The following is a 19,274-nucleotide window of genomic DNA, read 5'->3' as shown; positions in this document are numbered from 1 at the left end:
CCTGATAAATGGCATGAATTGGGTTAGGCTGGGGAGCAGGCATAGCTTGGTTGACACTTCTGAATGCCTGGGTGCTTCCACAGTGCCAGGCTGACATTCTGGCACATCTCCTGTGTCCTGGTACCCAGGTCCTGCACACTCTGCTGCCATTAGGGAGACATTGGTTCCCTCTGAGACGAAAGCCTGGACAAGAACCAAACAACCTGGGCTCTTTACCTGCTGTGATATTGCAGCTCTAGCCTGAAACCCCAAACCCAATTGCCCTCCTGTAACTCCCAGAACATACAGGAGAGAGATGGAAAAATAATAATAATAATAAAAAAATTGTATTAGGAAACAAACAAAACCCAAACACAAAATAACGAACCTGCAAACTCAGAAATACTTACAATTTTACACCAGGTAAACAGAGAGATGCTGCCCAGTGGAGAGCAGGATCAAGTGTTGCTCAKTGTGGGTTGGTCTGCCTGCTCCAGCTCAAGGAGTTCAGAGGAACAGACTTTTTTTTGTGCTCTGGCCCACACAGAGCATGAACATGCCCCGAATTTTGCTTGCTGAGGTGTTCTGTGCTAGCTTGATTTCACCTGAGACTGATGGCTTTGGTCAAAGTGTGGCTCGGTGAAGCAAGCCCTTCTCAACACTTTGGGAGATATTTGCAGCTTCTTCCCCACTTGTGAGTCATGGTGGACTGTCACAGGCTGTCAATCACTGAACACAAATTAAACCATATGTTTATGTGTTTTTGTCACTCAGATCTAAACCATGCTGGCCAGATTTATTTTAACACTCAGTTTCTTTGGGGTGTAGATTCCTCTTCAGATAAAACAGACTGAGCCATTCCCTGGGACTTAGACGCAGCTAATTCATTCTCACAGGGACTTAAGTTGGTCTAAATCACATTCATTGACTTCTTCAAGCTATGCAGTATCTCAGGAACAGAGCTGAGAAAAAGAACTCATGAGTTCTGAACCTGGGCTTGAGCCTGATTTATTACCATTTTTACCTGCTAGGGGTTTCTTTGATCTCAGCAAGGCTCTTCAGCGATTAGCAGCAGAGAAGGGGAATTTGGGTTAATGCATCTCTACCYACTCTTTAACATAAGAGTGGCTCCTATTAGCTCTGTAGCAGTTTGTCTTTTTGTGCAGGAACTTGCACAGCTGACTTGGCTAAACTTTTAATGGGTGCGCTTCTCATGTGGGAGGAAATGTTAAGCACTGCTTATTGTTACTTAGAATCACACGCCCAAATGCCATAACTCCATCCAGGGTTCCCAGGCTGCGCTACTATATCACAAATAAGATCTTCCTCACCGCCTAAAGTAATGTCATGATGCAGTGTGGGAGCCAAGGAACGCTGGGTTTGCAAAACACACGCATTGCTTCAGATCACAGTGAATTCATTTAGGAGCAGATCAGGCAGCAAACCATTAATTTCACAGCAATATATTTCCCTGCTCTTCTCATTTGCYGAGATGTTGTCTCAGCTGATCCAATCAATGGAACTGCAGCAGCTGATATCTGCCTCCATCGTGGGGAGGCATTCCCTGCATCAACCTCTTCCAGTTTTTKCCTGACACATCTCCACTGCTCAGTCTGTTCTGCTGGAAATCCAACGTTTTCCAGCGTCACTGGCTGAGCCAGRAGCTCCTGTGGGCAGCCAAGCCCAGGCACACAAATTGCCTGCCCTGTGAGGAGCAAACTCAGCCCCTCTGTGCCAGAGGAGGTGTGCTGCTCTCTCCGGGCACCCTTCTGCAGTCCACGTGTGGGGCGTACACAACTCCACCCTCAGCTGAGGTGGAAAACTTGTTCAAAGTGGTTTTGAGGTTTTGTWAAGAAGCAAAACAGGAAATCTGCATGAATCTGGAGTTTAACTATTTTTTTTTAACTTGTTGCTCTCCAAGACTATTTTTTTTAATAAAAATTAAATAAGCATCTGAATGACAAACTTTCTGTAGATGAAACTTCAGGCAGGAAAAAACATCCTGCAGTAGTCCAGGGATTATTTTTTTCTTTCCTTTTTTTAGCAAAGCAAGCAACTCAAAGGCTGTGTCAACTTACTTAAGTGCTCTTTATGCCAACTAATCATAGCTGGCACAGAAAACAATGCTGACTATTGCTCCTTTTGCTGCCTACAGTGGAGGCAGGGAAGGCCAGAGACACGGAGCTGCCAAGTCTGTGCCACCTGGAGAAACTCTGCATCCTCAGCTCAGCTGCTTGGGGCCACAGGAAGGACCACTGAATTATCTCAAAAAATGAGTGAAAAGGACAACATCAGAGAGGTGAGAGTCACCCCTCTAAAAATCAGTGAAAACTATGGTACACATACCCATGCTGCCACTGCTGAGGGCATTTGGTGCCTCTGTCCCTTCCTTCCTCRACCTTCCCTCTGCCAACCACGAAAATAATAAGAGTAGGTTTTATAACCTGCAGGAATGTGGGCCCTCCCCATCCCTGAGAAAGGTGGTGAAACCACCAAGTGGCCTCGGGAGCAAGGGATGAGAATAATATTACTTCTGACCTCCATGTGGGACCTAAAGACAATAAAAACTCCATCAGCAGCACCACAAGCCACTGAGCTTTGTGGTACATTGCTGATTCACGTTCTGTGACACTCTTTACTGAGCAAACTCTACCCAGGTATCTCCACAAGTCTGTTTCAGTTCTCGGTGAGGCTGAAATTGGGTCAGATTTTCTGAGGAGACACTGTTGTCATTCACAAGCATTAAGACAAGTGAGTTACTGACAGGTATAAATTGTCTGAGCTGTATTTTGCAGCTGGGATCAACCTGAAAAGTTCCTCACAGTTTGCTCTAAGCTGCCTGTGTGTGCTGCTCAAGGCACCAGCGGTGCTTTCMCTGCTCCAGCATCACTCTGACGTCAGCACTCTGATTTGATTTTCTGTCRCTGTTCTTACAGATTAAATTTCAACCAGTGACCCACAGCTTGATAGCTCATTAGCAAATCCCTTTGAGCCATCCAGTCCTGTCCTTGCTTGACAGTTCACTCTGCACTGCACATTCTCCTGGAGCCTCCTGAAACCTGCACTGCGCCATGGGAAAGCTCAGCCAGACTCAGTGCAGCTGCAAAAGCCTSTGGGGATCTATGCCCAGGTGCATGTTTTCAATGACAAATCACTAATGATTCTTATTATGAGTCCTTGGGTCTTTTCAAGTCATTGAGGTTGTGTAAAGACTCCTCCATGGACAGTCCAAGCTTTCCTTTCCCACCCCTCCCCTCAGCCTTTGATCTGTAGGGGAATTAGTCTGACTTCCTTCTTGTTGAGACCTTAAAACAGGGCATTCTTACATCTTTTTGTTGTTCAACATCATTTTTGCAGTCAGGCAGACTGAGCCCTTTTAAATTTCCCCTTTCTGTGACAYGTGAGCACAAAACTCCTGGAAGGCAGTGGGGATGGGGGAGCAGCCTCAGATCATGTTCTGGAGGACACAGACTCAACTCTCACCAYTGCAGCTGAGCAGGACAGGATGCAGGTTGCTCTGAGAGCATTTGGACCCCTCTCACTGACAGATTTTTCCTATGCCCAGCTTTGAACCAAATACACCAGCAGGTTCACAGAGAAGGTGCAGCCATTGCTTTTTTTTGTCTCCTCCATGCATCTGAACAGACCCCTCGTCCTGCACCWACATCATCAGTGTCATGSAACAGGATTGTGCACAGTCCAGAGCTAATGCACACTCTTTTCCCTCTAGCTCTTGTTAAACTTCCACTTACACAAGTACCTGGGCTGGCACCATGGAAGTCTTAACAGATTCGCTTCCTCTAAACTAAGAAAATCTGAATATTGAACTGAGCTTTGTCAACACCTGGCAGGTTGAGCACAGGCACAAACATCCTGGCATGCCTAGAGTCCTGCTCTGCTGTGCCACTGGCCTTTCCAGCCCCACACTCTCTTTTTGCCTCAGTAGATGCTTCACTCCTGAAGTCAACCTCACCAATTTCAATGGGGAGGCGCTTGATTTATGCCGGGCCGAGATGAGAATCTGGCCGTGATTCTTTATTGCCTTTTAAAGCCAAGAGCCCAGCAGAGGCCAATTGTGTCTGACGTGAAGCAGCTGCACACCCAACGTGGAATCTGCACAACTTCATAAACTAGCAGTGGTCTGAATAAAAACTTCAAACAAGATGTTCTGGCATTGGCCAGAAGAGAGTGAAGATAAATAGCTGGGAGACGCCAAGTTGCGAAGGAAGAGCTGCTTGACTGTTGGACGGAGAGCAAAGTAAGAAGCAGAAATTAGGCAGGGTGCTGGGAGGCTTGTAACACTCCCAAAAAAGCAAAAGGGTCACAGCGTTTAATTTGATTAATTCATCGCTGGTCTAAAAGACTTTGTGCTGAGCCTCAGGCAGCGCAATAAACATACAATCATTAAGAGAGGAAATAAAAGTTAGGTTGGGTGATAAATGGTCCTGCTTCCTCTCCCACTCCAGCTTCCCTCCTGTTGCTTCTCTCCTTGGTCAGCACAAGCTTTGGAAACAACACAGTAAATCAGGAGGCAGCATTAAAACAACAACAATAACAAAACTCACTGTATTTCAAACGCTTTAGTCAAAACACTCTCAGGGAAAGCTTTGCTTCCCTTTCCCCATCAGCACCCGCTCCCTTTAGGACACATCATGGGCAGAAAGGAGCAGCAGTCATGACAGCTGGGTTTCCACTCCATAGGATTGAYAGAAAACTTAGTGGAAAACAAGAAGGACATTCATTCTAAGGGAGCCAGATAGTGCTTTTGGAAGTAATTTCAGCAGTTTTGGTTTGTATGCCTAAACATTCAAGGGCCTAAACAGCTGTTTTGATGAATGCAACTGTATTTACAAATAATGTTTTTTTTTTTTTTTTAAAGCTCTGATGGTAACTTTTATGGGCCAGATGGAACAAACACTCACCCTGTAACTGTGCAGCGTTTGTCCCTCACCACAGGACACAACCTCCCAGTGGGAGGGAACAACCCCCTACTACCWCTGGGGCTTGGAAAACTCTTGCAGCTGCTGGAAGCTGTGTAGGAGCCTGAGGRAACCATGGCAGAGGAAGGGCTGGGGGAAGGCAGGGTGGCTAAATCTTTGTACATCCTCAGTTTTTTTTCTGGCTCCTCTCCCACCCACGTCAAACACTGCCRTGGGTCTGATGCTGCATTCACTGGGCACTGATGAGTGACAGAGCTGGCAAGAAACTGCTCTTATCCCCTTTAGCCAGTCAAACACTGAGGTTATCTGCAATTAAGATGTTTTTTCCTGCAGTTAAATGTGAAAACTACAAAATGGTTTWAAAAAACCCTGGGCCATGCATCAGCCTTTCCCTGAATTTATGCACACAACGTCACATGAAACACAGGACCTGTTGAGTCAAATCCTTGCTGTTGAAGAAAGCCTGGTGACTTATTTATGTGTTTTGCTAGATATCTATTCAACTTTATTCATCACCTGATATTCACTTCTCCTACCTTGTCTGGGTATGTAAAGGTGCATCCATGAGTGAATGTGCAACACCCAGACAGGGCAGGCATTCATGTCATGAGCTGGGCAGGTGAGAGAATGTTCATCACATGTGATGTTCACAGAAACACAGAATCATCAAAGCTGGAGAAGACCTCTTAGATCACCGAGTCCAATCATTCTCCCAGCACGACAAGACCCATCACTAAATCTAGTCTCTAACCATCACTTTTTCATGTTCTTTTTACACTTCCAGAGCAGTGACACTACCACTTCACTGGGCAATCTGTTCCAATTCTTAAAAACATTTTTGGTGAAGAAATTTTTCCTAATATCTAATCTAAACATGCCCTGAGGCAACTTGAGGCCATTTCCTCTTTTCCAATTCTTATAATGTGACATGAGCTCGACCTCTCCTGTCAGGGAGTTGTGCAGAGCCACAAGGTCCCCCCAGAGCCTCCTTTGCTCCAGGCTCAGCCCCTTTCCCAGCTCCCTCAGCCACTCCTCCTCAAACTTGTGTTCCAGACACTTCTCCAGCTCGGCTGCCCTTCTCTGGACATGCTCCAGCCCCTCAATGTCCTTCTTGCCATAAGGGACCCAAAAGAGTGTGTCCAATAATTTGGGACCACTGTTTCTACTTTCACTGTAGCAGCGTGTTACCCAAAGAGCAATGAACCAACAYTGCGATTCCAGAGCTATGTTAAAAATAAATTATTTGTGGAAAGTATTATTAAATGAAAAATTAACAAAGTTTAATTAGTCAGGTATTTGGCTAACCCTCTTTACCTGTGTCTGCCACATACATTCAGGAGAGCAAATATGCTCACCCCCCCACTGAAATACTGACCCCTTCTCAGTGTAAAACTGCCACTGATCAAGGCTAAAGCTGATACTGACTCCTTCAAGAGTAAAACCAGCACCATACAAACCAGCCAAGGAGGAAAGGTCAAATCAGAAGAAATCCAGCTTGTAGCACTGCTGACATTGAGGGGCGAAGGCCTGGGAGGTTTGTAGGTAAGTTAAACATTAATTTGCAAAGCATGTTTGTCACGCTAGCTATCCACATTCAGAGAGTGGTGATTGCCTTCTTTCCTAAGAGCTGCCCAAGATTAACTTTATATTCCTGTAAATTTACTATGCATTGTGTCTGTGCTGTATCTGATGAAACCAATGTACTTCCGAGCTGATCTTTCAGGTATGATGCCCAGTACGCAAGCAAARCAATCTTCGTTTAGGTGATAATCATTTTTAAAAAAATAAAAAAAATAGGAGGCAGAAATACTGTGACAGTAAGGTAGCCCAGGTAACCTTGATTAGTCTCACCACAAAGAAAAGCAGAAATTCAGTCCTGCATACAGCAGCTCTCAACCTCTGTTTCACCTCCAGCTATGTCCTGGCCTGCAGTGGTTGTAACTAGGACAAATCTGACATGCAAGTTGCTGTCTTATCTATGCACCTTAAAATGTTAAATGTGCTTTTCCTCATTATTTCATCTAAGGAAAAAGGGAAGAGGCAACCAATATTGTTTATTTTTTCCCAAGGCACAAGCTACAGCATTGAGACTGCTAATCAGCAATGGAAGTCTCTCATCCAGCATCGTGTATGAAAACAGGCAGACAGGTGACAAGGAGATGGGGAGTTTGCCACGAGGGCATCTTTGAAACACAGCTCTACAGCTCCAATGTGTGACCTCTCCCTGGGCCCATCACCTGRGGCTTCAGTAACTCCTGGAGAGCAGATGAAAGGCTAAGCCATGCAGCTGTGCACAGTGCCTCAGGTCACACAGCGCCAGAGAGACTCCGAGACTGTTTTGCAAGTGTGTGAGGTGCATCTCTGGCTGTGGGAGAGGAGGGAAGGAGTCAACTGAGCCACTGCTTGGTGCAYATAACTTGAGTCATGGATCCTGAACTCGATTTCAGTCTAGGATGTGCCCAGGTGGCATCCTGTCTCTGGCAAGGCAGGATCTGAAACACTTTCTGCTGTGTTCTGCCAGGCTAATGCCACTGGAATAGTCCTCAGCTAAATAGAAAAGAACTGTTTGATTAGTTTTGATTAATTAGTCTTCTCAAATGCAGGAGGGTTAGATGAGCACAAGAAATTTGGCAAMAATAGCAATTCCAGAAAAAGGCTTCAGAGACCAACAGGTCTTGTGGGGTGGGTGGGAAGAGTTATTAACTTGTTATTATGGAAGGGACACCAGTTTCTCCAGAACAATGGTGTGGAAACAGTCAGGTCACTGGGAGATTGGCCATGTGCAGCAACACTGCACATTTAACCTCAATATGCCCAAGAGATGCAACTGAATCAAAGCTCACAAGGTCCCCACTAAAGAGCGGCCAGTGATAGTCCAGCTCAGTGCAGGAGACGAGCAATGGACTTTTGTTGTGGCCAACCAAAGTGACCGGTGACATCCCTTCACTGGGACCAACCCTTTGCTTTGGACAAATATTTCTACATCAAGAATTGTGAGATATTTTGGTTGGAAGGCATCTTTAAAGGTCATCAGTTTCCAAACCTCCTGGGTTGAGAGGACAACTTCCACTAGGCCAAGTTCTCAAACCTCAACCCAGCCCATGAACACTTCCATCCATAATTTCTCGGGGCAGCCTGTGCCAGGCACATTTCTTGTGCCAGGACTGCAACAGCATCTCCACAATGTTAGAAGGACAACTCTTCCCTTTGTGTCCAGTATCTTTGTAGATCAAATCACACCCAGGCATCAAGATTGTACAACAGGACTGTTTTCTACCACGTGCAGGACCACCAGCTACCTCCAAGGAACACCAAACTTCTCAGAAATGGCTGAGTGCCGTTACAACACAGACAAAAACATAAATAAACAACAATACAATGGTACCTGCAGCTGCACACTTCACTGAAACAAACTGTRTTGCCTGAACACCAAAAAACAATAAATTATTCTATCATCCCTCTCATCACTGACACACCCACTGAGTGTGGGCAGGTTTTGCTATATATTTTATCTCCAGCAGCATGCAGTGAAGCTGCAAATGGCATTACTGAGCATGMCAAAATGCCCATGCAGTAAAGATAACACTGAAATTGTGATACAAAACCTATTTTCGGCTTTCATCTGAATATTCAGGATGTCTCCTCCTATCTCTGTTACATATTCTTTTTAACTCGTGAAAGATGACAAATACTGATAAGGTAGARCAACCAGGCTATGGAAGTTGCCTCCTGGGACAGACAGATATGTCCTCATAGGGGGCTATTTCTTTCTTTCACCTTTAATTTTTAGTCAATCCCTGTTTAACCTCCTCAGGGAAATGTGAGGTGGGTTAGGAGGAAGAAGGTCAAAGTTATCATGGAAGAGCGTAATCCTCCCTCTGTGGAAACTGGTTAAATAGTTATGGCTAGACTCAAGTGCAGACCTCTGCTGGGAATCCCAGTGAAGGTCAAAGGCAGAGAGGAAAAAAATCTGCACTGAGATCTTAGGCAGCCATGAGCAGACAGATGTTCCTAGGCTTTAATGAGCAGTCTTGGCTCCAGGCCTTTCTTGGCAGAGCTGCTCAGTTTTAGTATTTTTCCTTGTAGTGCAAGGTATGGCTCTGGTTATCTGGCTCTGCTGAGCTAACTGCTGATGATTTTTCCATCTAAATAATAGCATGACAATGAAGAAATAAATTAATAATCTGAGATTTGATGGATTAGGTCATGGGGAATGCTGTGCAGCTGTAATAATGGTGAGCAAAAATAAATAAAAATAATAATTTCAGTTTAAATGAGAACCAGTTCAAAAAGTTTAAGCTGAAAATCTAATGGAGTTTCTACTGCAAGTTCTAGCCTTCCATCTTGTACTTTTATCATCATGGGGAATAAACTGAAGGAAAATAACATAAAATTGACTTTTTCTTTACTAATTCTATCTTCAAGTCAGCCTGGTGGGGCTCATGCCCCTACTTTGGGAATGCATTTGAGTCCAGCAGTATTGGGAATTTTGACAGTTTGCTATGCCTCAGTGAAATACATTAAATTGAAAATTACAGATTAAGCAAACATCTTCTGTTCAAAAAGCAAAAAGACTACAAAGGCAAAGGATGTTATTAAACTGTGAAAACTGTGAACTTCCATTAAAAAAAAAAAAAAAACCCAGAAGAAAAAGAAACCCATTAAATATTTTGAAGGCTTTTAATCCTGTGCGCCAGAACACAACTTCCTTAATGAAATAGCCACTGCAGCATTTGGTGGAGAATACTTTTGCTCTTTGTCAGACATGTTGCAGCTCTGATGTTCTGAGGCTGATTTCAGTCTCTTTTCCCATATTTTTGGATGTGTCATCTTTTGGTGTCACAAACGCTCTAATATATAATACGATATCATGAATGGGAATGTTTTCTTGGGGTAATCTATTATTTCAGACTGCTTTTTACTATTCTAGTCCAGATCCTGGTCTTGTTSAAGGAACTGGAAATGTTTAAGTGGCTTAAGCATGAGCAGTCTTTGGAACTTGATCAGTTACAAATCAGTAAAAGAATTTTAGAGCCTTCCTTACATTGGCAGGTTATACAAACTCTCTGCTCCCTCTGTGTTCTCACTTAATTCTCTTTTAATTTTGAAGGCCATCAACTGCTTTTCTTTGAAGCTCTTTTTTAGTGCATGAGAATCTCATCCGCCACTGGTTGTTTCAGCAAAGCTCACCCTTTTCCCGAACTAAGTGTGAAATCTGCTTTGTGATAAATATCTGATGGTGTAGGAGTGCTGGGCTTGCTCCCAAGCTAAATTCATTTATAATGCAGCAAAACACCTGCCTCTGTGTCATCACAAAAGCAGCTCCCTATTGTAAAGTACAATTCAATCTCTCAGACAAGATTCAGATTCCCTTTTTCCCCACACTGCAGGAGAGGAACAGATGTCCTGAGCAGCCGAAAGGAGCTTCCTCCCTCTTCATCTACCCAGCTTGTATTCCCCAGTCATGAGACCTAAAACTCTTCAGAGTCAATTGGCGAGGGTTGATTGTTTCCATGACACCGGTCCCTTCCCACAGCCGCTCGATGCTCAGGATGATTATTTTACATGACACCTGCCAACTGGAAGTGACAGATTTGCACCAGGACTGCACCCAGGATCTGCATATATTCAGCCCAGCCATCACCATGGTGGGTGCCTCTCACCAACAGCAGATCACATTCATGGGACACTGMCAGAGTTTTGCAACTTCCCACGTGTCTGATCCATCCCATCAAAAACTGGGTTTTGGTCACTTTATGGGCCAGAGCAGAGACTCTCTGCCCTTCTCCCAAAGGCTGGACAGTGACTTTGACCATGTGGCGTTAGACACTGATCAGAGGGATGCCCACCCTGCCAACAGGTATTACAACTGCTGCTATTGCAGAATGCAATGGTGGGATCTTTGGAAGAAGTGCCACAAGCTACAAGAGATAAGCCAAGGCAGGACAAATATTTATAAAAGTGCAACAACTCAAAGACCTTTAAAGCTTTAGGGCTAATATTTGGCTAATTTCCTTGTTGTTGTCCCCTAAGTTTGAATGAAGAATGGCAGTCAGTTAAGCCAGATAAATTATTGACTCAKAAATGTATTTGCTGTAAGTGGTGAGTCTCTCTTTGTTCAGCATTGAAATTCAAGTGCAGTAAGGTARAATAGAATAAAACAAAGCTTACCTGAAGAGGCTGAAGAATCAAAAGTACTTCTGTCCTTCCTATTTGTCTTGAAGGGCTGAATGTCCTTTTCCCTGTAAGTTCCAAAGCCTTCAAAACTTCTTCTTTTATTCCCACTTGCATCATTGTCCCGCTTCTCACTCGAGGAATTCATTTCACCAAACATGTCCAGGGACTCTGACCTTCCATTACTCTCAGTGTTACCAGAGTATCTCTTTGTGCAAGAGTCAATGGGATCACTGCTTGAGTCACTTTTATCTTTACTCTGTGACCACTGCTGGGCATCAGAAAGTGAYAGCGTAGACAGCGTATCCACTTCAAAGTTACTCTTTGAGCCTTTGTGCCCGGTTTCACAATGCTGGTGCTTCTGCTTCTCCTTGTGCTTGCTCTTCTCGTTGAGCAAGGAGAGGTCTTTGTCTGAGCCRCTCAGCCTCTCGTTGATGGCGTGGCTGGAGAAGCCAGTGGACTTGCTAGCAAAGAGACCACTCAGATCTTCGTGTGTCCCCAGTATCCGCTCATCCTTATGCTTGTGCTTGTGCTTGTGTTTCCTCTTGTGAAGCCGGCCRCTCGAAAGGCTCGTCCCTCCGACCTTCGGAGGAGCCAAAGAGGACTGCATGTCTCCGAGGCCCATTCCCACAGGGGTTTGCAGGTGCACTCCGTGTTTTGCTTTGTGTTTGGCAGTGGTGGACATCTTCATATGAGAGCTTGCATGGAACTGGGGTGGGGGCACGGTAGGTCTCATAAAGGGGGAAGCCGCTCCGAGCGTGTGAGACAGGTACAAAGGAGCTGGGTACTGACCGTAGTAACCAAGATTCATCATAGGCATTGATGTGTAAGGCATTCCATAGGGTGCATAGTAACTCCCACTGGGAATAGGGTAACCGAACCCTTGTAAAAAAGGCACCTTTGTCATGGTGTCATTGGTTTTGGCAGGTCTACCACGCTTCTTCTTAGACTTCATATCAGAGGTCCTGCGAAGATAGAGCAATGGGTCATACTGGATATATGGCACAGGGTAGTAGTGATCAAAATTAATCCTGAAGATGCTGGGATATGGATTTTCATGATAAAATGTGTAACTTCTATGGGAAATCCTGAACACTTGAAACTTATTAATGAGTTCCTCAAGGTCTGCCAGAAACTGGAGGTCATCTCTGTTCTGCAGGCTTTTCCTTTTCCTCTTGTGCTTTGGCTTTTTGATACTCTCATGAGAGAGAAAGTTATCCACAATGAGATGTTTCTGCCGRTGACCATGCCTGTTCTTTGTGCTGGTGTCAGATGGGATAGCCTCTGGATTGTCCAGGGTGCAGAAATCGAAGGAGTATCTCCGRCGGGATTCGGAGCTTTTCTCGGCTTGGTCGGAGGTGCTGTTGTTGTCTGTACCTATCCCACTGTCGCTCGGTATGGTTTCCTCGCTGTGAGACTCGCTCACTGGCGACAGCGTGACTTCTTTCAGAGAACCTATTTCACAGAGGTGAGAAGGTGAATTAGCCATTAGCCTGGGTGGAGACAGCTTCCAAGTTCCACTGTGCATTCCTTTCTGGGTTTTTGTAGGAAGAGCACTGATAGGTTGAAGATTTGGCATAGTTTTTAACTCTGAAAAATTGGTTTCAGTGCTTGCAGGGCTGAGGTTGCCGTTAATCCCCACTAATTGTGTTGAAAGCGGATGAATAGCTGCTGGTGACGATGCCACAAGTGACTGCAGGTTGGAAGGCACTGCTGGGTTTTCTGGCTGGCTGGAAACAGGCCTTGAGTGCTTGATGGCTGTCTTAGGTTCTTCTGGCTGAGGCTGCAGCTCTGCCCTTGGCTTTCTGCCCCGTTTTTTACCAATGTAGATAGTCCCCCTCTTGCTGACGTTGATCTGCTTCCCTAGTCTGGCATCAATGGTGGTCGGCCCAGCACTAGAAGGTGGCTGGACTTTCGCTTTCAGAGCTATGCTGCTGGAGCAGGAGGACAAGATCTGATTGAGAATGTTCTTTCTCTTGAGGGTTTTCATTTTGTTAATGGTCTTGATGGTCTTCTTATCCAAGACCCCAAGTTTCCCGACCTTTTTGTGAAATTTGAGTTCACTGATGGACTTGTCCTCTCCCGGAACCATCTGGGCAAACTTGGCCAGATTCCTTCTCCTCTTCCTTTTCTTTGTTCCTGGAAATTCACGATTGATTGGGCTCACTGGGCTGGTGGAGGTTCCCTCGTGAATGGTTTCAACAGTGAGCAAAGGCTGTTTCTTTGGTCGTCCCCTTTTTTTCTTGACAGGTGTGATCACAGTAAGACTGTCTGTGTTGGTGTACAGAGGGCTGGATGGTGTGATGGGATAGGCTGAAGGAGGCTCCACCATCAGCTTCTCAGATGTCGTCAGGGAGGTCTCCCGAAGAATAGATTTAGGTTTGCTGCAGGTCCATCGACGCTTGGCTGCRTGTTTGGGGTGCTGGACGTCAGGTAATTTGCCAGCTGTGGAAAGGCTGGTGGGTAGGAGAGAGGGTGTGACAGCTAGAGGTTTTCTGAGCCGGGCAGCACTGTTGGGGGACGCTTTGTCCGTGAACACACCACTGTCAATAGCTGCTAAGGGCGACTCGTTTTCAATCACTTTCCCCGGCTTTGTGGCTCGAAGATCTTTCTTATTCGCCTCAGGTTGAGAGCTGGTCCTGTTTGCCATTTYGCTGCTCAAAGCAAGCACAGAGGGCAGGCTTTTCTCCTGGATGGTTTTCTCAATGGAGGATTTTATGGATTGCCTCTTTTTCCTTTTGTGGCCAGACGCATCTGCCGTCGGAGACTTTATTGGGATAGTAATTCGTACGTGATTGGTGTCACTTTCACAACCACCAGCAGAAATGGGATTCTGCTTCGAGGGTGACGTATCCAACATGCTGTCCATCGAGTAAGACTCCTTCTTCCCTTCCATGCTGTCGTGGGATTTGCTGTCAAACGCCTTCTGAGCACTCTTTACCCACTCCATGTCTGTGGTTTGGATTGTTTGGCTCATCAAGTCCTTTTTGCTGGACTTYTTCTTGGTACTCCCAGCGGGCTGGTCGGGGGCCTCCAGCGGCACGCCTCCCTCTTGATCCCCAAGGGGCAAAAGCCCGTTGCACTCGGAGGCACTGCTGGGCTGGGCGGCCGCGCCGATGCCGGCGGGCGAAGGGACCGCGCTGCAGATCGCCAGCTCTTTATTACTGACCGACAGCGGCCCCCACGTGCTGCTGCTGCTGCTGCTGCCGCTGCTGCCGCTGCTGCTGCCGCTGCTGCACGACTTCTTGGCCTGGGATTTGCTGTAGGAAACTCCTGGCTCCAGAGCGGAGACCTTGGTGGCACTGATTGCGTCTCTGCTGGGCTCTGCGTTGATGAAGCAGCTCTGAGAAGCGGATCCGGTGTCGGAGCTCGCTGACCAGTCGATGTGGTGCTGGTTGCTACTTTTCTGCTGGTGCTTTGATTTTAAGGTGTCACTGGTGAAGTCTTGTTGGAGGCCCGGATCGTAGTGCAGAGCGGAATGTTTTTGTGGCCTGTCATAAACCTGGAAGGGAGGAGAAAATAAATAGGAAAAAAACAAGAATTAGTTTATCAGTCCATTCATAACCGTGGGTTGCAGTCTTTATTTATGCAGTGAATAACAATACCCTTGCAAGGGTTAGGAGCATCTAAAAAGTCTTCCTATACTTGAGCCAAATTCTCATTTAGATTTCATGGACAGTAAACAAGTTTTGTTTGGTTTCCCCACTCTAAAAACAGTGGAAATATTTATATAAATGCAAAATTGCTAAGGGAACATATTATATTGATTTTTAATTTAAAACACAAGTGAAATACTCCCTTTCAATGGATGAATGGTGCAACTCAACCTCCTGGTGAGAATGCCTTTTTCCTGAAAAATAACCACTCACAGAACTTGAGGCTCAACAGCAGCAATTAAACTCATTATTGTAAACAAGAAAACTGAAAAATTATCTTGGAAGTTGTAACAAACAAGAGGAAAACCCATGAGTCCACTTCTTCATGAAGGCAGATTCTGCAGAGATTTACTTGAATTTCCACATGGAAGTCATCCCTGCATACTTAGTGTTTAAAATCATATGCATAGCGTCAAGTGTGTGAGGCACACTTGGCAGGTTCAAGATTTGCATTACTCCCTTTCCATTTTAAAACTCTGCTATTTACAATGTTGGTGAGAGATATTTTCAACATGATTTCTAATCTGACAGGAGCTCTTCAAGCTGCAGAGGTTACAGCAAGGGCAGAATTGTGCTGAAGACTTACAGAGCAAAAGAAACTCTAGTGTTTTTCTGTTGGTGGGCCTCCAGCTAAAAAAAAAAATTGTTTACTACAGCTGTAACTTTTTCCTTTTAAAGCAAAAGCATCTATTTGTTCTTACTTTCTTTGGTTGATATGTGTTGTTTTTTTTTTTGTTTTGTTTTCTTTTTTTGAATTTTGCAGCTTTTATTTTGTAAAGCTCTGGGTCAGGGTGTACAGTTGTTTTTGTTCACCTAGTACTTTAAACAGTACTAGGTGTACAAATTACTGACACTGTTGTGAATGTGAAATAAATTATGAGACTTAAAACAAAAACATAGCCAAGGAAAGGACAGCAGAAAATAACTGCTGCTTGTCTTGTGTTCCTGCAAACACTCTGCTACAATTAAGTTTCCATCAGCAGCCCACTGGATTTGTTTGCAACAGAAATTTSGGGTCAAGCAGGCAAAAGGGTGTAAGAGGGCTCTGAGCTGGGAAATGAGGTGTCCCTAGTTCTGTGCAACTTCAGAGAGGTTTGAAAAGGCCTAGACAACCCCAAGCCCACGGTGTATTATTCAATAGACATTATTGACAAATTGATGCTGAGCTATCTTTCATGGCCACATAAAAAYGGACACGTGTCTTTCCTGGAATAGGCAATAAGGATGGAGCTGTTCTGGTCCATTGTCTGAGCAGCAATCAGGGACTCTTAAATCCTGTGGATAGTTCAGCTGTCGTGCACATGGGCCAGCCATGCTCAGGGAAAACAGAGATTTCCAGGAATYGTGGAGTGAGAGAACGAAAGCATGCAGCTGCGGCGGAGCTGCAGATGTCGAGGGTGAGCGACACCCGGCTTCTCCAGCCTGAGAAAAGAGCTGAAAGCATAAACAGCCCTTGGGGGATGAATCCTTCTCCTCTTCCTCACATGGCCTCCCATACAGGAACACGACCCACGCTGATGCCCTCCTTCAGAAAAGGATGTCCACTCATGCCCATCTTGGGACGAGTCCAGGGAGGAGAAGCCAGCAGCAGTAGCACTGGAGCTTTACAGCTTCTTTTATTTTAATTATTTTAAACTGATCCCAAAGCTCCTGAGATCTGTTTTGCCTGTGCCATTTGGGCTTCTCTTGCTACCCACTCACTGGGCTGGGTGTCCTGGCACCAGGAGATGGGCAGAACGTCCTCTGGGGATGTCCTGGAGGAGATGGTCACTCTCCACCMCAGCCTCCCATAAAACTTCATCTTCCCTCGATCTGTGATGCAAAGAAGCTGCCCTGGACATGCTGGGCTGAGGCATTCAGGGGCCCCAGGACCCAGTGAGGCATGACCAGGCTGTTTCTGAGCACATCCCAGCCTGCTGGCTGCAGCCAAAGCAGCTCCTTACACCCACATTACTTCTCAAGTGCTGAGCCGTGAAACTAAATGACCTGAAAAATTTCCATTTGGAAGAGGAGGAAAAAAAAAAAAAAAAAAAAAAAAAAAAAAAAAAAAAAAAAAAAAAAAAAAAAAAAAGAGATAAAAATAAGAAAGAGGCTTACAGCAGCGAACAAAACCACCACACACCCTGGCAACGCCCTGGTCCCTCCACGTCTATCACAAACATGAGATCCGTGGTCCAGAAAGTGCAATAATCTGTCATCTGTATTTTAAGGCCGTTAATAAGGGCTCAGAGCAGCGAGGCCAGCTATAGATCAGCCATGAATGCTGATGTATGGCTTGGCTCCTCCAGCCTCATTTCCTTGGCCTCCACATTACAAGGTGGTGATGCAAGTCCCAGCACATCCCTAATGATAGCCCTGTCACTGCTCCAGCGGCCTGGGCCACCACCACATCCATCTTAAAATTCATGAGAAAGATATGCCTATGTCATCAAAGGTGCCAGCTCTGGAGGCATTTAATCACACAGATAAGCACTCCAATTTCAACAGGCCTTCAAAAAATGACCAGTCTGCAGGATCGGGGGACTCCATTTCCTAAGTGTCAGAACCATATATCTGCCCAAGCACATTACAGTCTGCTGGGTTTCCTCGTGAAACTTCTTCCAGCGTAACATTTATTGGCTCTGCTTTGGCCAGACGCATCCAYACCACCCAAAAATAATTCTTCAGCAGCACGGTGACTGGAGATCATTTGGCTGCAGCAGGTTGGGTTTCACTGGCTGCAGCAGGTAGGTGGGGACTGTTTACCTAAAAGCACCACTAAATCAGTTGGAAGTGACGCAGCCAGGTGCATTTTATTCCCTGTGTATCCATCTGGATTGCTGTCTGATCCCATTGGACCTAATGTTTAGGCTTCAATTCTCCCTGCTGGGTGAGCACCATCCCAGCTCAGCTGAGCCAAGACYCTGCTGAGCTGACAGAAAATGCCAGAGCTGTCAGGATGGTGAGGGAATCCTCAGAAACCTGTATCTYGGTGACTTTCACCCAATTTATATACTTTCTTTGTCGGTAAGTGCACAGTATACTCCAGCCTCACAGGTCTTGGCAAGGGGCTGTGGATTTGAATGGAGCTCCTAGGGCAGCATCAAGAATAGTGGGCTTTCTTTCATGAAAACACAAGGATTTATCTTTATTTACTTTTTAGGTTTATGGGACCCTAAAAATGCCTCAGAGCACTGGACTCTGCTTGTCATTTGCTCTTTCATTAAATGGGATTTTCTTCAGCAGCCARCTATTCTGTGCTGAGGGTCTGCTCCTTCTTTTGTGGAAGTGTAAATTCACCCAAGAAATTTTTCCACAACTCGGCATATTTGGTCAATATTTCTCTTCACAGGCAGTTTACTGCATGTTTTTAGTAGGTTGATAATCCCAACTTTCCTTTAAAAAAAATAAAATACACATAAAGGAGATGACAGCTTTTGTAACTGCAAAGAGGCTTGAGCAACCTGATCCAGCACATGCTAAAACCTCAGACTATAAGAATAAAATTTGAATCCTCTTATTCGTAGAATATGATTTGAATGAGAAACTCATGAGTTTCAGGCCCTTGTTTTGGCAGTGGTGGGTAGACCTATGAGCAGGACAGATCCCATACTCTGGTGATCACTGGTCATGGACAAGAAGAGGTTTCATGCTGTCTATTCAAACCTGTTCCTCTGTGCAACCTGCAGACGTGATTGCTCCCCAAATAAAACTGCTCTCCAGTTTTATTCTGGCGTGCAGCCCTTGCAGATGAGGACAGGAGACCGTACCAATCCCATGAGGGGCAGCACCCTACTCTGCAAGTAGCACCCAGCAGCAGAATCCATTCCTTAGGGACTCTTTTAATTTAACTACTGGATGTTTCAGTCTGTCTCTTTATTCCCTTGACTGAGCTTCCATCTAAACCCACATGCTGCTTCCAATCCAAATGCAAAACGTGGAAGATAGCAGCAGCAACATCAAGGGCCTAGTAAAACAATGACATTAATTTTTAAAAAACTCCAAATTAAAAAAAAAAAAATTATTATAAAATGTACATTTAGAGAAACCCAACACCTGAGAAAAAAATCTGAGCTAAAAAGATTAAAGGGATGGTCCCCCCCACTCCAAATGCACCTTTTTGAGGAGGTAACACACATAAAGCTTGTCAAGAATCTGGCTTGCAAATCAAAGTTAATACTACAACGCCCCCTCTTTAAATCATTCGCRGATCCATCTGTGTAATGGCTCCTCAAGTGTAATTCCCTATTAAGAGGCTTTATCTGGAGAGATAAGCAGCTGGTTCCCATGTCACTAATTGCTGTCTGCTGTGATTTTAAAACATCTGCACCATTGTGCTCTTCATTTTCATATTCTAATCACCCTGAAACTTGAAAAAGGTACATCATTGATTGTTTCTGTGGGTTAATTAGTACACAGTCTCCTTGTAGAGACAATTTAAAGGCAGTCAGAACCTCAATCAGCAAGTTTGTTTTAAAAATTAATAACATCGGGAGCGTCTGTGGGGATTGGCATCCACAGTGACACATCAGTGTGCTCTGGGGAT

General features: G+C 45.1%; 1 protein-coding gene across 2 annotated transcripts in view; it reads right to left on the bottom strand.

Moving 5' to 3' along the window:
- Nucleotides 1–19,274, bottom strand: part of SETBP1 (SET binding protein 1) — a 268,835-nt gene that overhangs the window by 70,446 nt on the left and 179,115 nt on the right. For both annotated transcript variants that reach the window (XM_057367784.1, XM_057367785.1), the window contains one exon: nt 11,091–14,595. In XM_057367784.1, coding sequence (XP_057223767.1) covers nt 11,091–14,595 — 3,505 coding nt within the window. The remainder of the gene's footprint in view (nt 1–11,090; nt 14,596–19,274) is intronic.

The sequence above is a fragment of the Malurus melanocephalus genome, unplaced genomic scaffold (assembly GCF_030028575.1).
Source record: "Malurus melanocephalus ecotype Western Australia unplaced genomic scaffold, MMel_1.1 scaffold_85, whole genome shotgun sequence".
Classification (NCBI taxonomy): Eukaryota; Metazoa; Chordata; class Aves; order Passeriformes; family Maluridae; genus Malurus; species Malurus melanocephalus.
This window is presented reverse-complemented; position numbering and strand designations above follow the sequence as displayed.